Source organism: Scomber japonicus, chromosome 10 (genome assembly GCF_027409825.1).
Source record: "Scomber japonicus isolate fScoJap1 chromosome 10, fScoJap1.pri, whole genome shotgun sequence".
NCBI lineage: Eukaryota > Metazoa > Chordata > Actinopteri > Scombriformes > Scombridae > Scomber > Scomber japonicus.
The window spans coordinates 10,839,159-10,855,453 of record NC_070587.1 but is presented as its reverse complement, the minus strand read 5'-3'; the positions used below and the strand labels follow the sequence as shown (position 1 = coordinate 10,855,453).

Below are 16,295 nucleotides of genomic sequence, written 5' to 3'. Positions count from 1 at the left end.
GAATATCAAATGGTCAGTTGCAGAAATGTCTGGAACTTTCTTCACATTTCCATCCCACTATTTCTCCACAGTGCCGGCTCTAGCCCAGGCTACAGCCATGCCTCTTCTGGAAGAGACCACTCTGCCAAAGGAGCACCCACCCACTGTTCCTGTGGTCATCATAGGTAATCATTTTTCCCTTAACCTCTAACAGTTTCACACTATGGTCCTAATTTTACACATACTGCATCACCTAAAGTTTGCATGCATTACCATGATGTTAATCTATCACTTTCCCAAATCCGGGTCGGTTTTCAGGCAATGGGCCATCAGGTATTTGTCTGTCATACCTGCTGAGTGGATACAAGCCTTACCTGGACACGGCATCAGTCCACCCGAATCCTATACTATACAGAAAACTGCAGGAGACCAAGCACCTACCCATCACTGAACAGGTGAAAACACGTACTGCTCATGCATTAATATGCACAGTCAATTTGGTTGTCATAATTGGCTCATTTGGGTGTCATCATGATTGGGTCTTTCTTTCTGAAGGACCTGGAATATTTGAGTGAAGGTCTTGAGGGGAGGTCAAGGAACCCCGTGGCTGTACTGTTTGACACACTACTGCACCCCAATGCTGACTTTGGCTATGAGTTCCCCCCTGTCCTTCAGTGGAGGAGGGACAAACAACAACACATTCCACATCTTGTCTTGGGGAGGGCAACGCCTGGAGGTGCCTGGCATGTAAGCAACTCCAAATAATCTTAATCCTTGAAACTATCCCCAACCAAATGTTGTGCTTTTGTCCTTTGAATTAACATTGTCATTCATTTTCTGTTGTCACTCTCTGTTCTCCTCAGGCAATGGAAGGCTCCATGCTGACTATTAGTCTTGGCATCTGGATGGAGCTTCCTGGGGTCAACTACAGAGACTTGACCAATGGAAAACGAAGGTACTGGAAGAGGACAAGGTTGACAGCAAAGACATGGCTTATGCCACAGTTTAAGTCTGTGTTACTTCTTTGCTCATCATCTGCTCTCTTCTCTGTAGGGATGTAACCAGTGACAGAGCCACGCCAGAAGAGATCTCATCCTACTACCGTAACTATGTGAAGCTAAAGGGCCTCCAAAAGAATTTTGCTGACAACACCTACGTGACCTCCGTCCAGAAACTCTGCAGGGGGCACGAGGGAGAAGGTCTGGAAAATGGTCACAATGATGAAATAGAAGGAGAGGTGGGAGATGGTGGGAATGAGGGCTTTGAGGGAAATAGTGGGGGGGCTCTCTGGGAAGTGAGGGGATACCAGCAGGTGCAGAACGACACTCATGTCCCCTTCTCTCTGTTTGCCGAGAATGTAGTTCTGGCCACCGGTGCCTCTGATTCACCGGTTCGATTAAATGTTGAGGGGGAGGACCTTCCTTTTGTATTCCACAGCATCTCAGACCTGGGCTTGGCAGTGAGCCGGAGAAAACTGGATATGAACTCCGATCCAGTTTTAATCGTCGGTGCTGGTTTAAGTGCTGCTGATGCAGTCCTGTGTGCTTGCAACAGCAACATCAGAGTGCTGCATGTCTTTCGTAAGAGCGTAGACGACCCAGACCTCATCTTCAAGCAGCTGCCCAAGACCCTGTACCCAGAATACCACAAAGTCTACAACATGATGTATTCTCAGACCTACACAAACGTGGCTCCCTCCTCTGCTTCAAACAGACCCCAGGCAGTGAGTATTGCTTCTTCAGTTTGTGCCAAGATGTGCCCAAAGCCCCATCTTACCACAGGTAACTTGGCTGGTAATGCTGGTGTCAGCCTGTTTCCTGATTACACCAGTTTCCCTGAACACTGTGTGGTGTCCTTCCAGTCTGACATGAAGTGTTTGCTGCAGGGGAACAACTCCCTGAAGGCATTCAAGATCTCCATGGCCCTGGTGCTGATTGGGACCAATCCAAACCTGTTTTTCTTGAAGGGGCAGGGCCAGTACTTGGGTCAGGATCCAACCAAACCCATCTCTTGCAAGCAGAACCCCATTGACATCCACCCCTACACTTTTGAGTGTACCAAGGAGCCAGGTCTGTTTGCCATGGGCCCGCTGGTGGGAGACAACTTTGTTCGCTTTTTGAAGGGCGGCGCCTTAGGCATTTCCTCCTGTCTGCTGAAGAGACTCAAGAAGAAGGGGAAGCTCATCAGCAATGGAGGAAATAACTTAATTTGAAAAGATAATGGAGAAGAGAGCAGTGCATGTTGGTCGCAGGGCACAGATTTCAAGTGCTTACACCAACTGATGTAAAAGATGAAGAGTTTTACAAGAGTTTTAATGTTTTAATCATTAATGCAGTGTTTTTTCATCAAAGCTACAGCATTTTTACAACTTCGTGAGACCAAAAAGACAATGGATGTACACTAATTAGTTTCGAAAGAAACAAAAGACAGCTTTCAAGAGTCTTGTCTGACTTCATAAGAAGTCTTCAGAAGTCCAAGCTACCGTGTGCCAGTTTTCTAGTCAATCTGTAACCTCACAACTGAATGGGACCTTATTTTCATCAGGGTTATTTATTTGTCCACCATGTGTCTTTCAATCCATCTACTAACAACACTTTATTTAGTTTAGCCCTTTAGGCGATGAAATGGTCAGAAGTATAAAGCACCATAATCCTCCACGGAACATAAAGCTATACTTCTGAAAGTGATCGAAGCTCATGGAGCAACCTGTGGTCCCGCGTACAAATTTATTATTTCATAGAGTGTGACCCAACAAGTTCATGTTTACGTTCCTGATTATTCTGAGTGTACCATTGTTTGTTTTTTTTTTAGTCCCTGATGATTCCTTATTTAGCTGCTATTATAGGTAGTTCTAGCCATATATCTAAAAAAAGTAGGAAGAGTCTAATAAATCTGACCTGTTTCTTTAGTTGTAGTGCCACTGTGAGGCTTTCTATGCAAATAATTTCACTCACATATCTGAATGTATTCATGAATACCCATTGCTAATTTGACTGTAAGCAATAAGTTTGAATTCAAGTGACCTGGCAAAAGAGATGGCCAATAAAGGACCATTCTGGTGTTGTACATTTTTATTCTTTTTATATTATCTTCATAAAAGGAATTCAAAATGATGAAAAGCAGTTTTTGTTTTGTTTACGTCCAGAAAAAATCTTCATAGCATTAAATGCACATAATCCTTTTCATAATAATATATACTTTCTGGGTAGAAAGCTATGAATGCTTCTGCTGTTTGGCTGCCAACTCTAAATTCTGACATGAGGAAGCTTCTCACCAAATCATGAACTCACTGCACCAGCAGTGCATGCTTTAAACTGCGTTACTGCAAAATGATACATTTAGACAAAATAAAGACAGAGATAGTGTTCACTGTGAGGGTTCTTCAGTGGTGAAATGCAATTTGTAGAAAATAAAACAAAAAACACCAGCATGGTCCTTTAACCTCAGCCTTTTAAGATAATTGCCAATTATAGCAAAGCTATAATACAGTGAAAAAAAATCATCATTTTTGCATTAATTCCAATGATCTAGATGCCACAATTACAATACTTGGTACAAATGTTCTTATGATTTCAGGCAGAGTCAGTGCCAACTCATCTGAATCAAAGCCAAATTTACATATCAATATCTATTAACGATCATCTATCACTGTAGTCATCATAGGTTTCTCTTAAAAATGTGAAACATGGTACACTCTCTGTTTACCATCCAATTTAGATTTCTTTCTGAGTTGTTGTTGTTGTTGGGAATGCTGACTGAAAATGATCATTCCAGATCAACTTCCCACCATCATTCTCATCCAAGTGATGAACATTAATCAGATGATTTACCAAATAATACAATATCAGAAGAAAGACCTTGTTTCCCCCTGATGTTGCCCAGCTGTACATGTGTGTATCTATAATTCTGCTATTTCTTTATACAGCTTCACAGTAAACACTCACTACTGTTTCATTAAGTGCCAAATAATGGCTGAGGGGTTTTGAGCAGTGACAGTAGCAATCCATCTTCCTTTTCTGCCATCTTTTCAGTTATTTAAACACCGTCTACAACAAATGTGTCGCCATATGCATCATTTTTCGTGCTGCTCAAACACAACTCATGGTTTGTTTATTATGATGTGACATTTTGATCCCTGACTATAACATGGTAGTCAAGAGTAAGTGTTTGGGGGGGCGGGGGGAGGGTGCATTACTTAGTAACATGTTACTGTAGTCACATTACTTTTAAACTAACAAAGTAGTATAACACATAACTGTTTAATTTTTGATAATCATATAACAGTTAATTAGTGAAAATGTTGTTAATGGTGTTTAATATTGAATTTCAGCTGAATTATTCCTTGATGCTTCTTTCACTGATTTCTGAATATTGTTTTGATATAAATATGAAATATATGCATGCAGGCATGGACTATTGCCTAGCAGCAGCTGCTGTGAGCAGAGGACAGAGAAGTGCTATAAAGACACACATGGGAGGAGTTAGTCCAGTACATACAAGAACCACAGAGGAGACCGGCTGTTTCAGCAGTGGAGATAACTCTCATTATGTTTTTGAATTTACTATAATGAGATTAAAATTTCAACCTTTTACACCCAGGTCAGCCATCACTGTCAACTCCAAGAGCTATCTGCTTAATGGGTTCATATTGTGTCCATTCATAGAATTTACATTTTTAAAACAGATTTTTATGGATGCTAGAAAGCAACGTATATAGTATTTAGTAGAAATGTTGCTTTTATCACAAAGTAATAGGCAATATAATCCCACTGCAATTTGGAGAAAAGAACTGTGCTTAAAGGGCAGTCTCCTACTACCTGTTACCACCCTGCTGCCCATGAAAGGAACAGACTTGCAAAATTCAAGTCAACTCTCAGCTCGTACATAGTTGTGAATATGAAGGAACAGGTGGGCTTCAACTGTCTGCACAATCAAGGCCAAGATAAATTTTGGCATGATGACTTACTATCTGAACAGTTTCAGATATGTAAAAGTGCCTAAAGGGGTGGCTCATCTAAGAACATTTGAGAAATAACACTTGAATCTTTCTCCTCTTACCCACTCGACAAGTTTCTAGTTCAGCTAAACCAGGGAACACATTTGGTCTTAACTTCAAAGCAAAGGAAAAGCTGCTTACAGCATGTAGAGTTTTAAGGCTCTCTTGTACAACTGAAGAGTTTTTAATGTTTTGTATGCCGTATTTTTTATTATTGACAAATAAAGACTTTGAGAAAAAGCTCTGAACATGAGACATTTTGTTACATTACTTGCTGTCAATGGCTTAATTAGAGGACAGGTGACTGGTTAAGACAGAACAGGAGGAACACCAAAATATAACATTTTTAAACATTTCTTATCATTTGAGCAGTTATCAAGAGTTAACTACAATGTAACTGTCAACATTATGGTTGATATACAGACAACACAAATTATCGGTCAAATGATTTCTTGAGTCTGTCACATACTTCCTGTGCCTTTGAAATGATTTCCCCTCTGGATGACTTAAAGATGAAGTCATGAAGTCACTTCATCTTCTCTTGGTTAGTTTGGTGGGGTTGTACCTGAAGACACAGACACACACAGACACAGACACACACACACAGACACAGACACAGACACACACACACACACACACACACACACACACACACACAGTTTTATCTCCATGTCAAGATGAGCTTTTAACATTCCTCATGGATCATTCCTCAATGTCCTTAGAGGGATTTTGAACAAACAACAAAAACAGCCCAAATTGAGAGCTGTAAAACATGGACAGTGTTTGAACAGCTCAAAGCAAACAGGCTTCCTATAAACCACGTCTGGACACTTCATTTAGACCTACCAAAAAAATAGCGGATTGTTTTCTTAGCAGCAGAGTCTGTTCCCCGGCTACGCATGACTGACTGAGCATGACTCAGTGATCAAACAGCTCAGCCTTGACACACACGCACACATACACGCACACAAAATCAATCTCAGACTGTCTCTTTTCTGCTTAGTCAAAGAAAACACACCAGCAGTGGCAAAAGCAGCAGCGCCAGCTTACATCACCTCTGTTACCGTGGCAACCGCTGTGACAAAAGAATGACTAAGTTCTGATTGGTTAAACCAAAGCTACAGTAGCCCTATATCCATAATTCTCAGATAATTACGTTGTCTGCACATGATTATAATGACTGAGGCTGACAGACAGACAAGAGAAGGTACCAGGTAACACATACCAAATGATGGAAAAAAACAAGTTCGATACAAGGTTTCTATAAACTTAAGTCTAAATCAGAGAGGAAGCTAATAACATTAATACCTTTCTGGCCAGAGAGAGGAGAGAAACCATTAACATTAACTATAGTTTCTCAGTTTAATCTCATGAACTCCGCTCGGACACCAGCATCCACTAGTTAGGCCCCTCTTGCTTCCTGGCCTCGCTACATCACACCCCTTTATGATATTGCCTGAATCAAGAGGACCTTGTGTTGACGAAATATGAAGTCTGCAAATGCCCTATTTTGTAAATCAGGAAACATTTTACAATTGTCAGAGTGTGTGTTATCTTCTTTAAGGCAAGTATTCATTGGTATTTTGTTTACAGTACCATACTGACACCGTGACCTTTACAGACAAAACCACAGGATATTATTTAGACTGAATAAAAAACATTTTTTCCATTTTTATTGACTTCAAAGAACTTCTGGTCTGATTCTCTATCACCTGGAGTGTGTTTGACACTTTCACAAGAAACTCTGAGAGATTTATTTTATGGTGAGACCACATTTGTGCATATAGTCACTGTGGTACTAGAGCTATGTTCATTTTTATCATTTAAAATAATCTAGATGTTTATGTATATATGTGTATATATTTATATCTCTATGCACGTTTACTATTACTATCTCTAGAAAAGATTTTTCCCTTTTTTCTATTGATGAATTGAGACAAATGTACCACAGGTGTGTCAGGTCACATGACTGGGCCATGGGATTTTTTAAAAAGATGGTGTCTCTGAGCCTTCTCACTTAATGAGCATCTGAAGAAGAGCCAGTAACGTCATGCTGTTATGCTTCATTAAATTCTAACTGTAAGGGAGCTCCTATGGTGTGCGGACTTTTCTTTCTATTTTCCTATAGTTGTTTTTTTGGTCCAAGACCCACCCCCAACTGGGTAGCGGATGTGCGTGTTGTTTTTTGTTTTCTATGACATTGTCACTCCACATCGTCTTCTAACACAAAATGAGATCCAGTTTCTCACCTGAAGAGGTCATCGCCTACTGACTCCTCCCGTCTGCTCTGACGCTCCTCCTGAAACAAACACTCAAATCATGAATGGAAAGCTCGATCATATCACAGACAGATGTTGGGACTCAAGAGTGATAATAGTACCTCAGCTGCATCTTTCAGGAAATCATCCAGATCAGAGTTCTTGCCCTTGTTGTGGACCAGCAGATCAGACCCTCCAATGATGCGTGGTGAGCTATATGTACCTGGAACTTGCATCTGTCACATGCACATAAAAAACATTAATGTGAAAAAAAGGAAATTATTTTGTACATGGGGCAACCTTTGTTGGAGGTTTTCTGTTATATTAAACTTATTTTGATATTAGTCGCTACAGCTAGATATTTAGACTGTTTCTGAATTTCAGAAGAGGCTCTATTGTGTGTTTCAGTAGTACAAGTTGAGTCTTAGTCTCACCTTACGGAAGCTCTTGAAGTTCTTTCCATAGCCGTTGCCCTGCGTCTGTTGTGGTTTGGTTTTGGGAGGTGCTTTCATAGTGAGAGATCTAAACTCCACCAAAAGCAGCTTTTTAGGAAGGTCTTCTTCAATCTTTGATTCCTGCAAAACAGCACATTAAGAACTCAACTTTTGTCTGATGAAGAGTTGATATTCTTTCTAGTGTCACAGTCCTACTGATTGTCTACTGAACGCTGTATCTAATCAAAGCTGTTGGAAGCAGACGCCATGTGAAAAGAGGAGGGAAACATCAAAGCACAAACATTTCCACCATCCTTGTAGTATTTTGGCTTAGGTTCTGTCTGCATTTATATTTTAACCTGAATTAACTGAAACCAACGCCAAGCTGTGAGCAGTCAGTGTCGGTTAGTGATGCACCAGAGGATGCTCGGCCCTGCTTCCAACCACCCAGCATGAATGAGGCAACACAGAGGGAAACAAGGACTCACTGGGGTTCAGGCAAGACCAGCATCCTTTACTCAGTAGTTGTAATTCAGTGTTTGTTGAGTCCTGGTACAGCTGTGAGGTTTAGTGTTAATTCATTCCTCAACTAATTATTTCTTCATTTCGAGCTGATGATTGTGTAGAATATTGAAGAAAACAACAGTGCAAATTTAAGACAACTGTAACACTGTGTTTAGGCAGTTTTATCATACCTGAATCTCAAGTGGTTTACAATGCTGTGCTGACATTTTTTCACAGTAGTTCAGTTTAAACTATTCCTCACTGATTGCTCTTCAGCCTTGGAGAGACAGAATACAGAGTAACAAATGCAGCGGGTAGATAGTCTTATAGTTCTTAGATGCCAGTAAACACTGAAATTTGAGATGATGCTCTGAGATTGAACTGAGGTGAATCTGGAAGCTGCATCAAACCATTTTGATGTGCCATATAGTACATTGTTGGCTTTCAGATTTGTTTACTGACAGGCCTGTTTCGGCAAATATTAAAGCTAGGAAATATAGCATCAAGATAAAGCTAGAAAATTGTACTTCAACACGAGAAAGAGAAATAAGCCTTACTTGGGCCTCCTGTTTGATCGTAACAGGTTTCATAGGCGCCTCAGTCTTCTCTTCAGGTTGACAAATATCTGCTTTCAGTAGATCTAAATCCTATAAGAAAAAAATGGGTGAAAATGTAATGTAATGTAATAATAAAAAAATAATTGAATATAAAAGAAAAGTGATATAATCTTATGAGCTGTTTAAATTTCCATCCTGTGGATTAATGGATGAACAAAACAACACTGACAAACTAACAGTTTCCTCACCTCAATGAAAGACTCGTCCTCTTCAAAAGGTTTTAAGTTCTGATTTTTACTGGCAGATGACACCTCCGGAGATTTGCTGGACTCATGATTTGTTGTCCTGTTTTCTGATGGATAAAGCGGCTCGGTCTTGATGGACACAATATGCTGTTCAGTTTGTTGGCTCTGGCCCTTATTTGTACCGGATTCTTTTTTCAGGCCCACCTGGAGCCTTTGGTTGGTTACTCCACTTTCTTCTTGTTGGACTCGTTGCCTCTTGCTTGAAGGTAAGGCCTCCACAGTAGTTAAAGCCTGTTTCTTTTCAGTTGAACTGTGCATTCTTGCTTGTGGGCTTTGGTTACCTGACGGTTTGTCATCAAACCAGTCCATATCCTCAGACATTATAGACTCCAGTTCATCTATCTGTATCTCCTCTTCCATCCCCTTCCTCTTTTTGCTCACTGATTCCTTCTTGGCAGCATGGGACACTCTGTCTGAGGGAGCCTCTGACCGTCCAGTGAACAGATCAGCTGCTGACCCCAGCGGAGTCTGGGACGTGGTTGCAGGGACTCTGTCTGAACATGCAGGCATTTCTTTAGATGTGACTGATGTGTCTGAAGCCTGTATGCTGAAGGATGATTCAAGGACAGGCCGCTTTGGCTCCGACATCACAGCAGAGAGCTCATCCTCCAGAGGCCTTGATGAACGGTTGACAGGAAGAAACACTTTTAGACATTGTAACACAAATTATCCAAATAACGTCTTAAACTGGAGTATTTCAGACTATGTTCACATTATCATCCTAGTCAGTAATTATCAAAATAAGTACTGGCTTACAATGACTATTGTCTAAAGCACACCCCGTCAAATGTATGTTTATTGTAGTTGTGTAAGACCGTTCTACAGTAAGTGCACATTGATTGAAGTCTGCCCTACTTTACCAGTACGAAAACATGCAGACCGAAATGGTCCAAAGAGCAGATGTTTACCTTTTCTTGTTGACTGGCTGAAAGAAGCTAGTGAGAGATGACTGTTTCTGTGGGGAAGTTTGTGAGTTTTTCTGGGGCGACTGCTTCTGTAGGAACGTCTTCATACCACCATTGGTCTTTGGAAGAGATGTCTGGAACCCCTTGGCATTACTGCCACCACCTTAAAGTGCAAAAAATGTATTTTAAAGAATATTTCTTACAGAATTACAGGAGTCATGAATTATTAAAAATGTAAAACTTTTTATTTAAAATGAGAAGCGGTATAATGGATTAGGAATTATGTGAGTACTCAGACTTTACTGGAATTGGAAGAGAAAATCTGTGCATCAATAATACATTCATGCAGCTACCTGTCAGTTTGGACTCAGGCTTCTTCCTCTGGGAGTCTGTGTTCTCCACAGTGTTAAATGATGAGCTCATTGTGTCAGCCACGACGAACTGATTGGCTGTTTTCTGAGCTGTGGGTGTAGATCGACCAAGGTGACTGGTGTTCTGGTTTGGCCTCTTCTCGGGAGTCTCTCCTACCGTTGTCACCCTGGACACCTCACAAAGCTCCGTCCTGATAAATAAAGAAGATAACACATCAGACAGACTTTTTGCAGCAGACAAAAGAATGGAAAGTCTGATCAACTTTAACTGATTGTGTGTAGAAGTGTGTTTGTACCTTTGTGATGTCTCTGTGTTAGCTGCATACGCTGTAATGTTCTGAGACGCTGCAGGTAACACCGTCTCATCCACCGCTACGTGTTGTGATAGAGAAGCACTTGGTATTCTAGGTGTCACCTTTGGCGCTAACTCTAAAACACAAACAAAGATTTATAAAAAATGAAATAATCAATACTGAGAAATAAAGACAGTGCTGCTTTTGTACAAAAACGAAAAATAAAAACAGAGCTTCATAACAACCTACAGTAGTTTGTAATCTGTGTGTTTCCCCACCTGAGTCTGGTATTACACTGGATGGATTGCAGTACTTGTCACAGGAAGCGTAAATGGCAGCCAACCCAATTTCAGATTCTGTGATGACCCGAAGGCCTTTCCTGAGTCGATGGAAAAAGGAGACTTAGGACAGGTTATACAGTGTTCACAAATCTTCACCTACACAAGTAAATTGCCAAAACACACTTTTATGTGTGTTGCTGCAGAGGAGTTTGTGCAAACCTTTGAACAATATTCTTCACAGAGTTTGCCCACTCTGTGGTCGAGGGAGGAAGCAGAATTTGGGAGCTGCCAGATGTAACATCGACCACGCAGCTCTGTGGAGACTCCAGCAGGTCGCGGGGCAGGAAACCCTCCTCCAGCAGTTGGCTCCTGCCACCACCAAAACTCACTGCAGCACTCAGACGCTTAAGCTGTAAACAACATACAAGAGCAGCAGTTTTATAATGATACAGCTAATCTGCACAGTACATCAGAGAGATGGAGAGAATGACTGTTCTCCTACTTACAAGAAAATACTTCAGATCTTTCAGTGACTCATCAATAATTTAGTTATAAAAGCTTTATTATAAGGGCTGCTTCTTAACTCCAGCTCCTTTTTCTGCATTTCAGGATGGTGATATACAACCTCATCATGAAACATCTCTGTTGGATGTCTGCTCTGATTATTTAGCTTACTACTCTACTGGAAGATGATACGTCAACAGTCACAGTCTTTTTAACTCTGGCTCGTGATGGGTATTTTTCCTTACGTTATTTTATAGTTGAGACGATCATAAAGTAATCTCTTAGATAGATCCATCAAAAGTAAAAATAATCGTTCATTGTTGTTCTTGTGTATACCAGGCTCTCCAGTGGAGCAGTAAGTCTCCCAGAGGGCCCCAGTAGTGCTGACTGCCTGACAACTCATACTCAACTGATAAACATAAAGCTCATAAGATCATGTGACTTTCCATAACATTTGGAGCTAATGGCTGAAAAACAAGCAGGGGCGTTGGTCAATTATGCAGCATATTATAAGAGCTCATTTCTATATTCTCCCTCAGGGGTTTTGTTATCATTTACTGAGGAGGGTAACTATAGAGCAATCATAAATGATCATCACAGTGCAGCCATTAATGTTACCTTATCATACAAACACAACTCTAGTGATTACCTAGTGGTTTGCAGAGCATGACCATAGTATCAGGTTATCACAAATAAGAAAGGAGACAAACCTGTTTAGCATTGAGAAAAATGAAGATCATTCCCTTGAACAGCTGTTTGCGCTCCGGAAGAGCTCTGAGGTTAACATCCTCTTTAGTCAAGCTGGGCTCATCGATCTCAGGGGTGAAACTTAAAAACAATGAGCAGCATAGATGAGATAATGTATGGTTCAGTGTAGCCTCTGATGTTCAATTCAGCCAAAGTGCAAATGTGTGTGCATGCGATGGATTGTTTTGTACCTCTGAGCTTTAGGAGCAGGTAACTTTTGCTGAACGGCTCTGCTGAGCTCTGAGAAGAACTCCGGCTTTACAATGGGACGACAGCACAGCAGAGCAGCAATAGTCTGATTAAAAAACAGAAAGCACACAGTCACATACGGGAAGAACACATCACATGAGCTAATGAGGATACAAAGTCTGGTCCTGACCTTAATGGTGACTTTAACAGAATGCATGGCCAGGTGGGTGCAGTCAGGAGACCACGAGTTGACCAGCTTTCCACCCAAAGACAGCAGGGCCTGAGAGAGTGACACCTTGCCTTCATTGTCCAAACATGAAGAACACACCACTAGCTTCAGATGATCCACACTGAAGTGGAAAAGAGACAGTAAAGGAGAGTCATAATGCAGAATAAATTAAATTTGTATTCACTGTATGATATACTCTGCTCTTTGGTGAAATTTTTAAAAAAAAGTCAGTGGCAATTAATGATTTCAAAACAGAAAATCATGGTTCTTTGACATAAAACATAACTAATCAGGTCTTGTTTCAATTACAAACCTGAATTTGCTGTGAAAAACCCCAAATGTGATACTGTCCCCTGACTTCAGGTTCACTGGTGTGTTCTCTGCCAGGCGCTGGCTGTTCACAAAGGTGCCGTACTTAGAGATGTCCTTAACAGTCAGAGTCTAAGAGAAAAATACATGAGGGCAACTTATGACATTGTCCAACTGGTAAAACGCCTTGTTGATCAATTATCCGCATCTCAACCAATCTTAATAAAGAAATCCCTAAAATAAACCTGAGATGGAAATGTATCATGAGATCACAAAAACATAACTGGTCTTATTATTTTTTGACAGTTTCACTCAAAGGAAGCACTTATGTACAGCTAAACAGTATTACCTTTGACCATGTGACCACATTTTACTAGTTTTAGATATGCAGGACCAGTGCAATAGCACCATCTACTGTGTGAAAGTGTCACAAAACACAAATGGCAAATATTTTCCAAATTAAATTAAATGACTCATCGTTATTGTACATTATTAAAAAGGTTGGGACAAATTTATACAAACTGTGTGCATGATCAAACAAATGTTCATCGCACAGCTGATATAAAATGATGAGAGTATTTTCTAATTGTAATTTGTGTCAGATGTCACTTTGTCAGAAATCTCACTATATTTGTCACTAATTGATACTACAGAAAATTATAATTCAAAATCAGAATGTGACCCGATTTATGGACAAGAAGTGACAAAGTTGAATGACTCCAAAGCCCAAATGATTGTTTGCAGTGTTGGTTAACAGTTAGTATTTTGGCTAAATAATTATGAGCAGCTGGCTTAATGTCATGGTAGTGAGAGTGAGTGCATTACAGTCCTTCTGCTGCTTCTGCTGGGTTAATCAGGCCTGAGTCTGTCTGTCGTTTGATGTGTGTGTGGAACACATTGTGCATATGGATCAACAATTGAGAACTGAATTATGATGCTGTATTTCTTTGTGCATTTTCTATGGACATTTTGTTTCATTTTTTTATTGTATACTACAAGATCATAACATCCACCTTTTAAGACTGAATATCATTTTAACAAATGTCAGCTGAGTTTTTATCACTGGATAGTTAGAGAAGAAAAACCTGCCAAAAAAATGACAACCACACAGGAAAGCAAAGAAAAAGATCAGCCAAACCCCTCAGCTGTATTGTTATTAGAAGAATATGGTTGTAAGTATTGATTCAACTGTCTATATCTTTGGAATAGGACAATATAAATTCTATTGATAATGAATTGGCAGCGCAGTGTTCTCTGCAGCAAATATTCTGTTCATATAAAGAATAACTATATTTCTTGCCATATAACCCTCTCATTTATCCTCTTTTACTCACCTGGTCAGAAGCAGTGAGATGAGCGTGAGCCCGGCTGATGGACTGATCGTTGGGCAGGATGATCTCACAGTTCTTGCGCCCCACCGTGTAGTCCTTACCGGAGGAGAGATAGTGGATCTCACCTGTGAGTAACACAAAGCCAGTTATCGAACTTCTCATATATACGATTACAAACATTAGTCATACAGTAACATAGAAAGCTGACAAACATCTTGTGTTGTATGCATATGACTTTTTAACACCAGTGAAGGTTTAAACTTGATGAAGCTGCTATGATGAGGACTGACATTTAATACACATAATAAAAACAGAATAATATCATAGTGTAAGATCAGTCCCAAAATGTGATGATGATTAAATTGTTTTAAAAATATCTCTCACACAGAGCTTAGGCTGTAGTTTCCAACAGTTCCAAGTCCATTCATGGTCCTCTTTTATTTACCATATAAACAATATCATCTCTGCAACTCCAAATTGTACTGTACATTTTTAGCAGATGATGCTATTTTATATGCCACCAGCTCTTCTTTTAATCAGGCCTTTGCAAATCTGAAGTCTGCTTTCTGGTTTACATTTCTTACATACTTTTGGTTACATTTCAGATCTCTCTCATCAAACATTTATTTTAAATTCTGGCAAAACTAAATGTAAGTTATTCTCTAGGTCACCTAAGAGTATCCAGCCTACTGTCCATGTCCAAACGCTTCAGGGTTCTGAAATTGAAACTGTTGAATGTTACAAATATTTGAAACTCTGGCTGGACACTAGACTCACTTTTAAGACTCATGTGGAACACCTATCAAGATCAAAATTGGATTTTTGTATAGAAACAAATCACTTTTCTCTTCTGCTAGTAAAAAGACTATTGTGCACTCTACAACTCTGTCTGCGCTTGATTATGGTGGTATTTATTTAATACAATACTGTATAAATAAATACTTCTCCCACTTGACTCTGTGTATCACAGTGCATGCACTTCTTCACAGGTGATAAATTCCTCACTCACCCTCATTCATTTACAAACAGAAGGTAGCAGCATTGATGTTAATAAGGCTCTACTGGAAAACCTACCTAATTACCTCTTCTCATAGGTTACATTTAAATACAGTACTGACATTTTAACTTTGGCTGAACCTGTTCACACAGAACTTGGAAAAAGTGGGGTCAAATACTTTGCTATGTACAAATGGGATCAGCTGCAACAAATATGAAGTAACATCCTCTTATTTCACTTGAACATTTTAAAAGATTGTATTGATGTACTTGCAAGCACAATTGTAATTTGCTTTTCTGAATTGTGGAAAATGTAGTGTACGTTTATGAATTATGTGTATAATTTTACATTCGTAATTAAAATGTTTAACAATGTCTTATTTACATATTTCTTTCAAGGGACTGCAAATAAATGTAAATACTGTACATCTCTTCACACTAAAATGACTTGATAATTAATCCAAATACTGTCAAAACGTCATCATACCCTCCACTTATGTTGTCAAAAGTTCAGTCACTTTAACAAGAAGAGACACGGACAGTTCATTATCTAAATGTTGTTTTATTTATCATTAATCTGAACTCTGATAATGAAGCTAAGTGACGAAGTTAACTTTAACCCAACGAGTAGATTAGAAACTTAACGACAGACGGAATTACCTCCAGGCTGCAATGATGTCAGTATCCACATGTTATTGCTTTATGTTGGTTTGTTATCAATGAAAATCCCCGGTGAGTAAGAAGTAATGTCACATTTTAAGACAAGCAGCACATTTCAGACACCATCAACAAAGTGGACGTCCACAGCGCGCCATGGTGTGACGACATAATGCTGCGCCGCTTCCTCCTCCTCTTCCTCTTTGTAGTTAAGGTTAGAGTGCCTTGTTAGGGTATGCAACAAACCTGTCTACTGTCCTGAGCGTATTTTGAGTTGTTTCATTTGTTCTCACTGAGGAGCAGTGATGGGAATAATGGCGTTATTTTTTCCCGTAACGAGTAATCAAGTTAATTACTGTTTCCCCCGTTACAACGCCGTTACCGTTACTGCCAAAAAGAAATTCGGCGTTACTTCTTCAGACTTCACTGAAGCGGTTTTCTCCCGAACAG

General features: G+C 39.9%; 2 protein-coding genes across 2 annotated transcripts; one reads left to right on the top strand and one right to left on the bottom strand.

Moving 5' to 3' along the window:
- The first annotated feature begins 25 nt into the window (after positions 1–25).
- osgin2 (oxidative stress induced growth inhibitor family member 2) lies at positions 26–2,191 on the top strand. Its single transcript, XM_053326986.1, has 5 exons — positions 26–164; positions 298–434; positions 535–726; positions 843–934; positions 1,033–2,191. Exons 1-5 carry the CDS (start codon positions 26–28, stop codon positions 2,189–2,191), a joined length of 1,719 nt encoding a protein of 572 aa, XP_053182961.1.
- Positions 2,192–5,174: 2,983 nt separating this feature from the next.
- Positions 5,175–15,988, bottom strand: nbn (nibrin). The gene is made up of 17 exons (XM_053326795.1): positions 15,849–15,988; positions 14,196–14,317; positions 12,866–12,993; positions 12,514–12,673; positions 12,326–12,429; positions 12,098–12,215; positions 11,103–11,293; positions 10,881–10,981; positions 10,606–10,738; positions 10,292–10,500; positions 9,942–10,101; positions 8,977–9,649; positions 8,729–8,818; positions 7,668–7,808; positions 7,356–7,469; positions 7,225–7,274; positions 5,175–5,540 (listed from the first exon to the last, which is right to left on the bottom strand). The coding sequence occupies exons 1-17, from the start codon at positions 15,877–15,879 to the stop codon at positions 5,507–5,509; spliced, it is 2,559 nt and encodes an 852-aa protein (XP_053182770.1). The 5' UTR covers positions 15,880–15,988; the 3' UTR covers positions 5,175–5,506.
- Positions 15,989–16,295: the final 307 nt, after the last annotated feature.